At 53.6% G+C, this 13,188-nt stretch overlaps 2 protein-coding genes across 2 annotated transcripts in view; both read left to right on the top strand.

The window, feature by feature from the left end:
* Positions 1-10,707, top strand: part of LOC144953631 (eukaryotic translation initiation factor 3 subunit C-like) — a 54,519-nt gene extending 43,812 nt beyond the window's left edge. The window contains exons 19-20 of the mRNA XM_078884219.1: positions 8,971-9,088; positions 10,703-10,707. Coding sequence (XP_078740345.1) covers positions 8,971-9,088; positions 10,703-10,707 — 123 coding nt within the window. The remainder of the gene's footprint in view (positions 1-8,970; positions 9,089-10,702) is intronic.
* Positions 2,509-11,783, top strand: LOC144953640 (uncharacterized). Its single transcript, XM_078884228.1, has 3 exons — positions 2,509-2,637; positions 8,971-9,099; positions 10,703-11,783. Exon 3 carries the CDS (start codon positions 10,753-10,755, stop codon positions 11,752-11,754), a length of 1,002 nt encoding a protein of 333 aa, XP_078740354.1. The 5' UTR covers positions 2,509-2,637; positions 8,971-9,099; positions 10,703-10,752; the 3' UTR covers positions 11,755-11,783.
* The last annotated feature ends 1,405 nt before the right edge of the window (positions 11,784-13,188 follow it).

Genomic DNA, 13,188 nt, shown 5'->3' with positions numbered 1-13,188 from the left:
TGGGTGAGTGGGTGAGTGGGTGGGTGAGTGAATGGGTGGGTGAGTGAATGGGTGGGTGGGTGGGTGAGTGGGTGGGTGGGTGAGTGGGTGGGTGGGTGGGTGAATGGGTGGGTTGGTGGGTGTGTGGTGAGTGGGTGGGTGGGTTGGTGGGTGAGTGGGTGGGTGGGTGGGTGGGTGAGTGGGTGGGTGGGTGGGTGAGTGGGTGGGCGAGCGGGTGGGCGGGAGAGCGGGTGGGTGGGTGAGTGGGTGGGTGGGTGGGTGGGTGGGTGAGTGGGTGGGTGGGTGAGTGGGTGGGTGGGTGGGTGAGTGAATGGGTGGGTGAGTGAATGAGTGGGTGGGTGGGTGAGTGGGTGGGTGGGTGAGTGGGTGGGTGGGTGGGTGAATGGGTGGGTTGGTGGGTGTGTGGGTGAGTGGGTGGGTGGGTTGGTGGGTGAGTGGGTGGGTGGGTGGGTGGTAGTGGGTGGGTGGGTGGGTGAGTGGGTGGTGAGTGGGTGGGTGGGTGGGTGTGTGAGTGAATGGGTGGGTGAGTGAATGGGTGGGTGGGTGGGTGAGTGGGTGGGTGGGTGAGTGGGTGGGTGGGTGGGTGAATGGGTGGGTTGGTGGGTGTGTGGGTGAGTGGGTGGGTGGGTTGGTGGGTGAGTGGGTGGGTGGGTGGGTGAGTGGGTGGGTGTGTGGGTGGGTGTGTGGGTGGGCGAGCGGGTGGGCGGGAGAGCGGGTGGGTGGGTGAGTGGGTGGGTGGGTGGGTGAGTGGGTGGGTGGGTGGGTGAGTGGGTGGGTGGGTGGGTGAGTGAATGGGTGGGTGAGTGAATGAGTGGGTGGGTGGGTGAGTGGGTGGGTGGGTGAGTGGGTGGGTGGGTGGGTGAATGGGTGGGTTGGTGGGTGTGTGGGTGAGTGGGTGGGTGGGTTGGTGGGTGAGTGGGTGGGTGGGTGGGTGGGTGAGTGGGTGGGTGGGTGGGTGAGTGGGTGGGCGAGCGGGTGGGCGGGAGAGCGGGTGGGTGGGTGAGTGGGTGGGTGGGTGGGTGGGTGGGTGAGTGGGTGGGTGGGTGGGTGAGTGGGTGGGTGGGTGGGTGAGTGAATGGGTGGGTGAGTGAATGAGTGGGTGGGTGGGTGAGTGGGTGGGTGGGTGAGTGGGTGGGTGGGTGGGTGAATGGGTGGGTTGGTGGGTGTGTGGGTGAGTGGGTGGGTGGGTTGGTGGGTGAGTGGGTGGGTGGGTGGGTGGGTGAGTGGGTGGGTGGGTGGGTGGGTGAGTGGGTGGGTGAGTGGGTGGGTGGGTGGGTGTGTGAGTGAATGGGTGGGTGAGTGAATGGGTGGGTGGGTGGGTGAGTGGGTGGGTGGGTGAGTGGGTGGGTGGGTGGGTGAATGGGTGGGTTGGTGGGTGTGTGGGTGAGTGGGTGGGTGGGTTGGTGGGTGAGTGGGTGGGTGGGTGGGTGGGTGAGTGGGTGGGTGGGTGGGTGGGTGGGTGTGTGGGTGGGCGAGCGGGGTGGGCGGGAGAGCGGGTGGGTGGGTGAGTGGGTGGGTGGGTGGGTGGGTGAGTGGGTGGGTGGGTGAGTGGGTGGGTGGGTGGGTGAGTGAATGGGTGGGTGAGTGAATGAGTGGGTGGGTGGGTGAGTGGGTGGGTGGGTGGGTGGGTGAGTGGGTGGGTGGGTGAGTGGGTGGGTGGGTGGGTGGGTGAGTGGGTGGGTGGGTGAGTGGGTGGGTGGGTGGGTGAGTGAATGGGTGGGTGAGTGAATGAGTGGGTGGGTGGGTTGGTGGGTGAGTGGGTGGGTGGGTGGGTGGGTTGGTGGGTGAGTGGGTGGGTGGGTGGGTGAGTGGGTGTGTGGGTGGGCGAGCGGGTGGGCGGGAGAGCGGGTGGGTGGGTGAGTGGGTGGGTGGGTGGGTGGGTGAGTGGGTGGGTGGGTGAGTGGGTGGGTGGGTGGGTGAGTGAATGGGTGGGTGAGTGAATGAGTGGGTGGGTGGGTGAGTGGGTGGGTGGGTGAGTGGGTGGGTGGGTGGGTGAATGGGTGGGTTGGTGGGTGTGTGGGTGAGTGGGTGGGTGGGTTGGTGGGTGAGTGGGTGGGTGGGTGGGTGGGTGAGTGGGTGGGTGGGTGGGTGAGTGGGTGGGTGAGTGGGTGGGTGGGTGGGTGGGTGTGTGGGTGAGTGGGTGGGTGTGTGGGTGAGTGAGTGTGTGGGTGAGTGAGTGGGTGGGTGAGTGAGTGGGTGTGTGGGTGGGTGGGTGAGTGGGTGAGTGGGTGGGTGAGTGGGTGGGTGGGTGGGTGAGGAGGTGAGTGATTGTGTGGGTGAGTGAGTGGGTGGGTGGGTGCGTGCGTGAGTGGGTGGGTGGGTGGGTGAGTGGGTGAGTGGGTGAGTGGGTGGGTGAGTGGGTGGGTGGGTGAGGAGGTGAGTGATTGTGTGGGTGAGTGAGTGGGTGGGTGGGTGGGTGAGTGGGTGGGTGGGTGGGTGTATGTGTATGTATGTGTGTGTCTGTGTGTGTGTATATGTATGTGTGTGTGTGTCTGTGTGTGTGTGTATGTATATGTGTGTGTGTCTGTGTGTGTGGGTAGGTTCCTGGAGCCGGATCTGTGTGAGTATCTGGACGAGGGATCTGGGGCCTGGGCCTCGGAGAAGTTCAAACGCCTCAGCAAATCCATCAGCGATCTGGTGAGCGTGTGTGTGTGTGTACACGTGTGTGTGTGTACACGTGTGTGTGTGTACACGTGTGTGTGTGTACGTGTGTGTGTGTACACGTGTGTGTGTGTACACGTGTGTGTGTGTACACGTGTGTGTGTGTACACGTGTGTGTGTGTACACGTGTGTGTGTGTACACGTGTGTGTGTGTACACGTGTGTGTGTGTACACGTGTGTGTGTGTACACGTGTGTGTGTGTACACGTGTGTGTGTGTACACGTGTGTGTGTGTACACCTGTGTGTGTGTACACGTGTGTGTGTGTGTATGAGTGAGTGAGTGCATGAGTGAGTGAGTGTATGAGTGAGTGAGTGAGTGTATGAGTGAGTGTATGAGTGAGTGAGTGAGTGTATGAGTGAGTGTATGAGTGAGTGAGTGTATGAGTGAGTGTATGAGTGAGTGAGTGTATGAGTGAGTGTATGAGTGAGTGAGTGTATGAGTGAGTGAGTGTATGAGTGAGTGAGTGTATGAGTGAGTGAGTGTATGAGTGAGTGTATGAGTGAGTGAGTGTATGAGTGAGTGAGTGTATGAGTGTGTGGGTGAGTGAGTGTGTGAGTGAGTGTATGAGTGAGTGGGTGAGTGTATGAGTGTGTGGGTGAGTGTATGAGTGAGTGAGTGTATGAGTGAGTGAGTGACTGTATGAGTGAGTGAGTGTATGAGTGAGTGAGTGTCTACGTGAGTGAGTGAGTGTATGAGTGAGTGAGTGTATGAGTGAGTGAGTGTATGAGTGAGTGAGTGTATGAGTGAGTGAGTGAGTGTATGAGTGAGTGAGTGAGTGTATGAGTGAGTGAGTGAGTGTATGAGTGAGTGAGTGAGTGTATGAGTGAGTGAGTGTGTGAGTGAGTGTATGAGTGAGTGAGTGTATGAGTGAGTGAGTGAGTGTATGAGTGAATGAGTGTATGAGTAAGTGAGTGAGTGTATGAGTGAGTGAGTGAGTGAGTGTATGAGTGAGTGAGTGAGTGTATGAGTGAATGAGTGTATGAGTAAGTGAGTGAGTGTATGAGTGAGTGTGTTAGTGAGTGAGTGAGTTTATGAGTGTATGAGTGAGTGAGTGTATGAGTGAGTGAGTGTATGAGTGAGTGAGTGAGTGTATGAGTGAGTGAGTGGTGAGTGAGTGTATGAGTGAGTGTATGAGTGAGTGAGTGTATGAGTGAGTGTATGAGTGAGTGAGTGAGTGTATGAGTGAGTGAGTGAGTGTATGAGTGAGTGAGTGAGTGTATGAGTGAGTGGTGAGTGAGTGAGTGAGTGTATGAGTGAGTGGGTGACTGACTGAGCGAGTGAGTGAGTGTATGAGTGAGTGAGTGAGTGTATGAGTGAGTGAGTGTATTAGTGAGTGAGTGTATTAGTGAGTGTATGAGTGAGTGAGTGTATGAGTGAGTGAGTGAGTGAGTGAGTGACTGAGTGAGTGAGTGTATGAGTGAGTGTATGAGTGAGTGTATGAGTGAGTGAGTGGATGAGTGAGTGTATGAGTGAGAGTATGAGTGAGTGTATGAGTGAGTGAGTGAGTGTATGAGTGAGTGAGTGAGTGTATGAGTGAGTGACTGAGTGAGTGAGTGTATGAGTGAGTGAGTGTATGAGTGAGTGAGTGTATGAGTGAGTGAGTGTATGAGTGAGTGTATGAGTGAGTGAGTGTATGAGTGAGTGTATGAGTGAGTGAGTGTATGAGTGAGTGAGTGTATGAGTGAGTGAGTGTATGAGTGAGTGAGTGTATGAGTGAGTGTATGAGTGAGTGAGTGTATGAGTGAGTGAGTGTATGAGTGTGTGGGTGAGTGAGTGTGTGAGTGAGTGTATGAGTGAGTGGGTGAGTGTATGAGTGTGTGGGTGAGTGTATGAGTGAGTGAGTGTATGAGTGAGTGAGTGTATGAGTGAGTGAGTGTCTACGTGAGTGAGTGTATGAGTGAGTGAGTGTATGAGTGAGTGAGTGTATGAGTGAGTGAGTGTATGAGTGAGTGAGTGAGTGTATGAGTGAGTGAGTGAGTGTATGAGTGAGTGAGTGAGTGTATGAGTGAATGAGTGAGTGAGTGTATGAGTGAGTGAGTGTATGAGTGAGTGAGTGTATGAGTGAGTGAGTGAGTGTATGAGTGAGTGAGTGAGTGTATGAGTAAGTGAGTGAGTGTATGAGTGAGTGTGTTAGTGAGTGAGTGAGTTTATGAGTGAGTGAGTGTATGAGTGAGTGAGTGTATGAGTGAGTGAGTGAGTGTATGAGTGAGTGAGTGAGTGTATGAGTGAGTGAGTGGTGAGTGAGTGTATGAGTGAGTGTATGAGTGAGTGAGTGTATGAGTGAGTGAGTGAGTTTATGAGTGAGTGAGTGTATGAGTGTGTGAGTGAGTGAGTGACTGAGTGAGTGAGTGTATGAGTGAGTGTATGAGTGACTGAGTGAGTGAGTGTATGAGTGAGTGTGTGAGTGAGTATGAGTGTGTGAGTGAGTGTATGAGTGAGTGAGTGTATGAGTGAGTGAGTGTATGAGTGAGTGAGTGTATGAGTGAGTGTATGAGTGAGTGTATGAGTGACTGAGTGAGTGAGTGTATGAGTGAGTGTATGAGTGAGTGTGTGAGTGAGTATGAGTGTGTGAGTGAGTGTATGAGTGAGTGTGTGTATGAGTGAGTGAGTGAGTGTATGAGTGAGTGAGTGTATGAGTGAGTGTATGAGTGAGTGTATGAGTGAGTGACTGAGTGACTGAGTGAGTGTATGAGTGAGTGAGTGTATGAGTGTGTGAGTGAGTGTATGAGTGAGTGTATGAGTGAGTGAGTGTATGAGTGAGTGACTGAGTGACTGAGTGAGTGTATGAGTGAGTGAGTGTATGAGTGTGTGAGTGAGTGACTGAGTGAGTGAGTGTATGAGTGAGTGTATGAGTGAGTGAGTGTATGAGTGTGTGAGTGTATGAGTGAGTGACTGAGTGAGTGTATGAGTGAGTGTATGAGTGAGTGAGTGAGTGTATGAGTGAGTGAGTGAGTGTATGAGTGAGTGAGTGAGTGACTGAGTGAGTGACTGAGTGAGTGTATGAGTGAGTGACTGAGTGAGTGAGTGTATGAGTGTGTGAGTGAGTGACTGAGTGAGTGTATGAGTGAGTGAGTGAGTGTATGAGTGTATGAGTGAGTGAGTGTATGAGTGTGTGAGTGAGTGAGTGACTGAGTGAGTGAGTGAGTGTTTGAGTGAGTGTATGAGTGACTGAGTGAGTGAGTGTATGAGTGAGTGTATGAGTGAGTGTGTGAGTGAGTATGAGTGTGTGAGTGAGTGTATGAGTGAGTGAGTGTATGAGTGAGTGAGTGAGTGTATGAGTGAGTGAGTGTATGAGTGAGTGTATGAGTGACTGAGTGAGTGAGTGTATGAGTGAGTGTATGAGTGAGTGTGTGAGTGAGTGAGTATGAGTGTGTGAGTGAGTGTATGAGTGAGTGTGTGTATGAGTGAGTGAGTGAGTGTATGAGTGAGTGAGTGTATGAGTGAGTGTATGAGTGAGTGAGTGTATGAGTGAGTGAGTGTATGAGTGAGTGAGTGTATGAGTGAGTGTATGAGTGAGTGAGTGTATGAGTGAGTGTATGAGTGAGTGTATGAGTGAGTGAGTGAGTGTATGAGTGAGTGTATGAGTGAGTGAGTGTATGAGTGAGTGAGTGAGTGTATGAGTGAGTGAGTGAGTGTATGAGTGAGTGTATGAGTGAGTGAGTGTATGAGTGAGTGAGTGAATGAGTGAGTGAATGAGTGAGTGAGTGTATGAGTGAGTGAGTGAGTGTATGAGTGAGTGAGTGAGTGTATGAGTGAGTGAGTGTATGAGTGAGTGTATGAGTGAGTGTATGAGTGAGTGTATGAGTGACTGAGTGAGTGAGTGTATGAGTGAGTGTATGAGTGAGTGTGTGAGTGAGTGAGTATGAGTGTGTGAGTGAGTGTATGAGTGAGTGTGTGTATGAGTGAGTGAGTGAGTGTATGAGTGAGTGTATGAGTGAGTGAGTGTATGAGTGAGTGAGTGTATGAGTGAGTGAGTGTATGAGTGAGTGAGTGTATGAGTGAGTGTATGAGTGAGTGAGTGTATGAGTGAGTGAGTGTATGAGTGAGTGAGTGTATGAGTGAGTGAGTGTATGAGTGAGTGAGTGTATGAGTGAGTGAGTGTATGAGTGAGTGAGTGAGTGTATGAGTGAGTGTATGAGTGAGTGAGTGTATGAGTGAGTGAGTGTATGAGTGAGTGAGTGTATGAGTGAGTGTATGAGTGAGTGAGTGAATGAGTGAGTGTATGAGTGAGTGAGTGTATGAGTGAGTGAGTGAGTGTATGAGTGAGTGTATGAGTGAGTGTATGAGTGAGTGTATGAGTGACTGAGTGAGTGAGTGTATGAGTGTATGAGTGAGTGTGTGAGTGAGTGAGTATGAGTATGAGTGAGTGAGTGAGTGTATGAGTGAGTGAGTGTATGAGTGAGTGTACGAGTGAGTGAGTGTATGAGTGAGTGTGTGTATGAGTGAGTGAGTGTATGAGTGAGTGAGTGTATGAGTGAGTGTATGAGTGAGTGAGTGTATGAGTGAGTGAGTGTATGAGTGAGTGTATGAGTGAGTGAGTGTATGAGTGAGTGAGTGTATGAGTGAGTGAGTGTATGAGTGAGTGAGTGAGTGTATGAGTGAGTGTATGAGTGAGTGTATGAGTGAGTGAGTGTATGAGTGAGTGTATGAGTGAGTGAGTGTATGAGTGAGTGTATGAGTGAGTGAGTGTATGAGTGAGTGTATGAGTGAGTGAGTGTATGAGTGAGTGAGTGACTGAGTGAGTGTATGAGTGAGTGAGTGTATGAGTGAGTGTATGAGTGAGTCAGTGTATGAGTGAGTGTATGAGTGAGTGAGTGTATGAGTGTGTGAGTGAGTGTATGAGTGAGTGACTGAGTGAGTGACTGAGTGAGTGTATGAGTGAGTGTATGAGTGAGTGTATGAGTGAGTGTATGAGTGAGTGACTGAGTGAGTGTATGAGTGAGTGTATGAGTGAGTGAGTGACTGAGTGAGTGTATGAGTGAGTGTATGAGTGAGTGAGTGTATGATTGAGTGTATGAGTGAGTGTATGAGTGAGTGAGTGTATGAGTGAGTGTATGAGTGAGTGAGTGTATGAGTGAGTGTATGAGTGAGTGAGTGTATGAGTGAGTGAGTGACTGAGTGAGTGTATGAGTGAGTGAGTGTATGAGTGAGTGTATGAGTGAGTCAGTGTATGAGTGAGTGTATGAGTGAGTGAGTGTATGAGTGTGTGAGTGAGTGTATGAGTGAGTGACTGAGTGAGTGTATGAGTGAGTGAGTGTATGAGTGAGTGTATGAGTGAGTGAGTGAGTGTGTGAGTGAGTGTATGAGTGAGTGAGTGTATGAGTGAGTGAGTGTATGAGTGAGTGAGTGTATGAGTGAGTGAGTGTATGAGTGAGTGAGTGAGTGTATGAGTGAGTGAGTGTATGAGTGAGTGAGTGTATGAGTGAGTGAGTGAGTGTATGAGTGAGTGAGTGTATGAGTGAGTGAGTGTATGAGTGGGTGAGTGAGTGTATGAGTGAGTGAGTTTATGAGTGAGTGTATGAGTGAGTGAGTGTATGAGTGAGTGTATGAGTGAGTGTATGAGTGAGTGTATGAGTGAGTGTGTGAGTGAGTGTATGAGTGAGTGAGTGTATGAGTGAGTGAGTGTATGAGTGAGTGTATGAGTGAGTGTATGAGTGAGTGAGTGTATGAGTGAGTGTATGAGTGAGTGGATGAGTGAGTGTGTGAGTGAGTGAGTCAGTGTATGAGTGAGTGTATGAGTGAGTGTATGAGTGAGTGTATGAGTGAGTGAGTGTATGAGTGAGTGTATGAGTGAGTGAGTGTATGAGTGAGTGAGTGACTGACTGAGTGAGTGTATGAGTGAGTGTATGAGTGAGTGTATGAGTGAGTGAGTGTATGAGTGAGTGAGTGAGTGTATGAGTGAGTGAGTGTATGAGTGAGTGAGTGTATGAGTGAGTGAGTGAGTGTATGAGTGAGTGTATGAGTGAGTGTATGAGTGAGTGTATGAGTGAGTGAGTGTATGAGTGAGTGTATGAGTGAGTGAGTGTATGAGTGAGTGAGTGACTGACTGAGTGAGTGTATGAGTGAGTGTATGAGTGAGTGTATGAGTGAGTGAGTGTATGAGTGAGTGAGTGTATGAGTGAGTGAGTGTATGAGTGAGTGAGTGTATGAGTGAGTGAGTGAGTGTATGAGTGAGTGAGTGAGTGACTGAGTGAGTGAGTCGCTCGCTCCAAAAACCACTTGCCCCCTACATCACCCGGCGTGCGACGGGGAAGGGAGGGGGGCTACACGGGGTACCTTTGCCTGTACCTTTGCCTGTGGGCGAGCAGGTGGACGACTACAGCCTGGTGCGCTTCATGCCGCTGGACCGCAGCGAGGACGACTCGGTGGACGCCATTCTCGCGCAGGTGGACTCAGCGCTGCAGTACGGGGAGGATGAGGAGCCCCGCGAGCCCAGGGTCGGTCGACTACAACAACCACAACTACCACCACAACCACTAGAACAACCACCACAACCACCACCACAACCACCACCACTAGAACAACTACTACAACAACAACCACAACTACTACAACCACCACCACTACTACAACCACCACTACTACAACCACCACTACTACAACCACCACCACAAACACTACAACCACCACCACAACCACCACTACCACCACTACAACCACAACAACAACAACTACTACAACTACCACAACAACCACCACAACTACAACCACCACTACAACTACCACCACCACTACAACAACTACAACCACCACCACTACTACAACCACCACAACTACTACAACCACCACTACTACAACCACCACCACTACAACCACCACCACTACAACCACCACCACTACAACCACCACCACTACAACCACCACAACCACCACCACTACAACCACCACAACCACCACCACTACAACCACCACCACTACAACCACCACTACTACAACCACCACTACTACAACCACCACCACTACAACCACCACAACCACCACCACTACAACCACCACCACTACAACCACCACCACTACAACCACCACTACTACAACCACCACTACTACCACCACTACTACAACCACCACCACAGAGTGAGTGAGTGGGTGAGTGAGCGGGTGGGTGAGCGGGTGAGTGAGCGGGTGGGTGAGTGAGCGGGTGAGTGAGCGGGTGAGTGAATGAGCGGGTGGGTGAGCGGGTGGGTGAGCGGGTGAGTGAGTGGGTCGGTGAGCGGGTGGGTGGGCGGGTGGGTGAGTGAGCGGGTGAGTGAGAGGGTGAGTGCGTGAGTGAGTGGGTGAGTGAGTGAGCGGGTGAGTGGGTGGGTGAGTGAGCGAGCGGGTGTGTGAATGAGTGGGTGAGTGAGCGGGTGGGTGAGTGAGCGGGTGAGTGAGTGAATGAGCGGGTGGGTGAGCGGGTGAGTGAGTGGGTCGATGAGCGGGTGGGTGGGCGGGTGGGTGAGTGAGCGGGTGAGTGAGAGGGTGAGTGCGTGAGTGAGTGGGTGAGTGAGTGAGTGGGTGTGTGAATGAGTGGGTGAGTGAGCGGGTGGGTGAGTGAGCGGGTGAGTGAGTGAATGAGCGGGTGGGTGAGCGGGTGAGTGAGTGGGTCGATGAGCGGGTGGGTGGGCGGGTGGGTGAGTGAGCGGGTGAGTGAGCGGGTGAGTGCGTGAGTGAGCGGGTGAGTGAGTGAGCGGGTGAGTGGGTGGGTGAGTGAGCGAGCGGGTGAGTGAGTGGGTCGATGAGCGGGTGGGTGGGCGGGTGGGTGAGTGAGCGGGTGAGTGAGCGGGTGAGTGCGTGAGTGAGTGAGTGCGTGAGTGAGTGAGCGGGTGAGTGGGTGGGTGAGTGAGCGAGCGGGTGTGTGAATGAGTGGGTGAGTGAGCGGGTGGGTGAGTGGGTCAGTGAGCGGGTGGGTGAGTGAGCGGGTGGGTGCGTGGGTGCGTGAGTGGGTGAGCAGGTGAGTGGGTGGGTGGGTGAGCGAGCGAGCGAGCGGGTGAGGGAGTGGGTGGGTGAGTGGGTGGTTTGAGGTGGAGTGAGTGAGTGATTAATTGGTTTCTCTGCCTTCAGGATGAAGATGCTGGCAATGATGGCGACTTTGACAACTTCCTGCAAAACTCATGAAGTCATCAAACCCACAGACTCACCACACAGAGAACCACAGACTCACCACACAGAGACCCACAGACTCACCACACAGAGACCCACAGACTCACCACACAGAGACCCACAGACTCACCACACAGAGACCCACAGACTCACCACACAGAGACCCACAGACTCACACACAGAGACCCACAGACTCACACACAGACCCACAGACTCACCACACAGAGACCCACAGACTCACTACACAGAGACCCACAGACTCACCACACAGAGACCCACAGACTCACCACACAGAGACTCACCACACAGAGACCCACAGACTCACCACACAGAGACCCACAGACTCACCACACAGAGACTCACCACACAGAGACCCACAGACTCACTACACAGAGACCCACAGACTCACCACACAGAGACCCACAGACTCACCACACAGAGACCCACAGACTCACCACACAGAGACTCACCACACAGAGACCCACAGACTCACCACACAGAGACCCACAGACTCACCACACAGAGACTCGCCACACAGAGACCCACAGACTCACCACACAGAGACTCACCACACAGAGACCCACAGACTCACCACACAGAGACCCACAGACTCACCACACAGAGACTCACCACACAGAGACCCACAGACTCACCACACAGAGACCCACAGACTCACCACACAGAGACTCGCCACACAGAGACCCACAGACTCACCACACAGAGACTCACCACACAGAGACCCACAGACTCACCACACAGAGACTCACCACACAGAGACCCACAGACTCACCACACAGAGACCCACAGACTCACCACACAGAGACCCACAGACTCACCACACAGAGACTCACCACACAGAGACCCACAGACTCACCACACACAGACTCACCACACAGAGACCCACAGACTCACCACACAGAGACCCACAGACTCACCACACAGAGACCCACAGACTCACCACACAGAGTATAAACCGAGAGAGAGGGACGGAGTGTGTGATGTGTGTATCCTGATGTTTGTGTTATTTAAATAAAGCTCCTGTTCGCACACCCAGACGAGGGCAGAGTCGTGATTCTCACTCCGCCCGCCTAACAACAGCAACAACAGCAACAACAGCAACAACAGCAACAACAGCAACAACAGCAACAACAGCAACAACATGCACTGGGGGAGGGGGGGGGGAGGGGGCGTGGTGGTAATGGCCGCCACCACCTCAACCCACTCCCCACCCACCACTGCCACCACCACTGCCACCACCACTACCACCGCCACCACTGCCACCACCACTGCCACCACCATCACGACCACCACTGCCACCACCACCACTGCCACCACCACTGCCACTACCACCGCCACCACTGCCACCACCACTGCCAACCACCACCACTGCCACCACCACTGCCACCACCACTGCCACCACTGCCACCACCACTGCCACCACCACTGCCACCACTGCCACCACCACTGCCACCACCACTGCCACCACCACCACTGCCACCACCACTGCCACCACCACTGCCACCACCACCACTGCCACCACCACTGCCACCACCACCACTGCCACCACCACTGCCACCGCCACTGCCGCCACCACCGCCGCCACCACTGCTGCCACCACCACCACTGCCATCACCACCACTGCCACCACCACTGCCACCACCACTGCCACCACCACTGCCACCACCACTGCCACCGCCACCACCACTGCCACCACCACCGCCACCACCACCGCCACCACCACTGTGGTGTCACAGTGGTGGCCTTTATAGGCAGCGCTGCTGCTGCTGGCAACTGACAGCTACTTGCCCCTACAGCCACTGTGAGTGTGGGCTACCTGGGGGAGCTTTGTCTGTGTGACAGCCACTTGCCCCTACAGCCCTGCTAGAGGCTACCTGGGGGACATTTGTCTGTGTGTGACAGCCACTTGCCCCTACAGCCCTGCTGGAGGCTACCTGGGGGAGCTTTGTGACAGCCACTTGCCCTTTACAGCCCTGCTAGAGGATACCTGGGGGAGCTTTGTCTGTGTGTGACAGCCACTTGCCCCTACAGCCCTGCTAGAGGCTACCTGGGGGAGCTTTGTCTGTGTGTGACGGCCACTTGCCCCTACAGCCCTGCTAGAGGGCTACCTGGGGGAGCTTTGTGTGTGACAGCCACTTGCCCCTACAGCCCTGCTAGAGGCTACCTGGGGGAGCTTTGTCTGTGTGACAGCCACTTGCCCCTACAGCCCTGCTAGAGGCTACCTGGGGGAGCTTTGTCTGTGTGACAGCCACTTGCCCCTACAGCCCTGCTAGAGGCTACCTAGGGGAGCTTTGTCTGTGTGACAGCCACTTGCCCCTACAGCCCTGCTAGAGGCTACCTGGGGGAGCTTTGTGTGTGACGGCCACTTGCCCCTACAGCCCTGCTAGAGGGCTACCTGGGGGAGCTTTGTGTGTGACAGCCACTTGCCC

This window comes from Lampetra fluviatilis, chromosome 79 (genome assembly GCF_964198595.1).
Source record: "Lampetra fluviatilis chromosome 79, kcLamFluv1.1, whole genome shotgun sequence".
In the NCBI taxonomy this organism is placed as follows: domain Eukaryota; kingdom Metazoa; phylum Chordata; class Hyperoartia; order Petromyzontiformes; family Petromyzontidae; genus Lampetra; species Lampetra fluviatilis.
The sequence above is the reverse complement of the archived record's forward strand: the minus strand, read 5'-3'. Positions and strand labels throughout refer to the sequence as shown.

Coding starts and splice junctions, on each gene's coding strand:
- LOC144953640 (XM_078884228.1), top strand. CDS start 10,753: ATGAAGTCATCAAACCCACAGACTCACCACACAGAGAACCACAGACTC.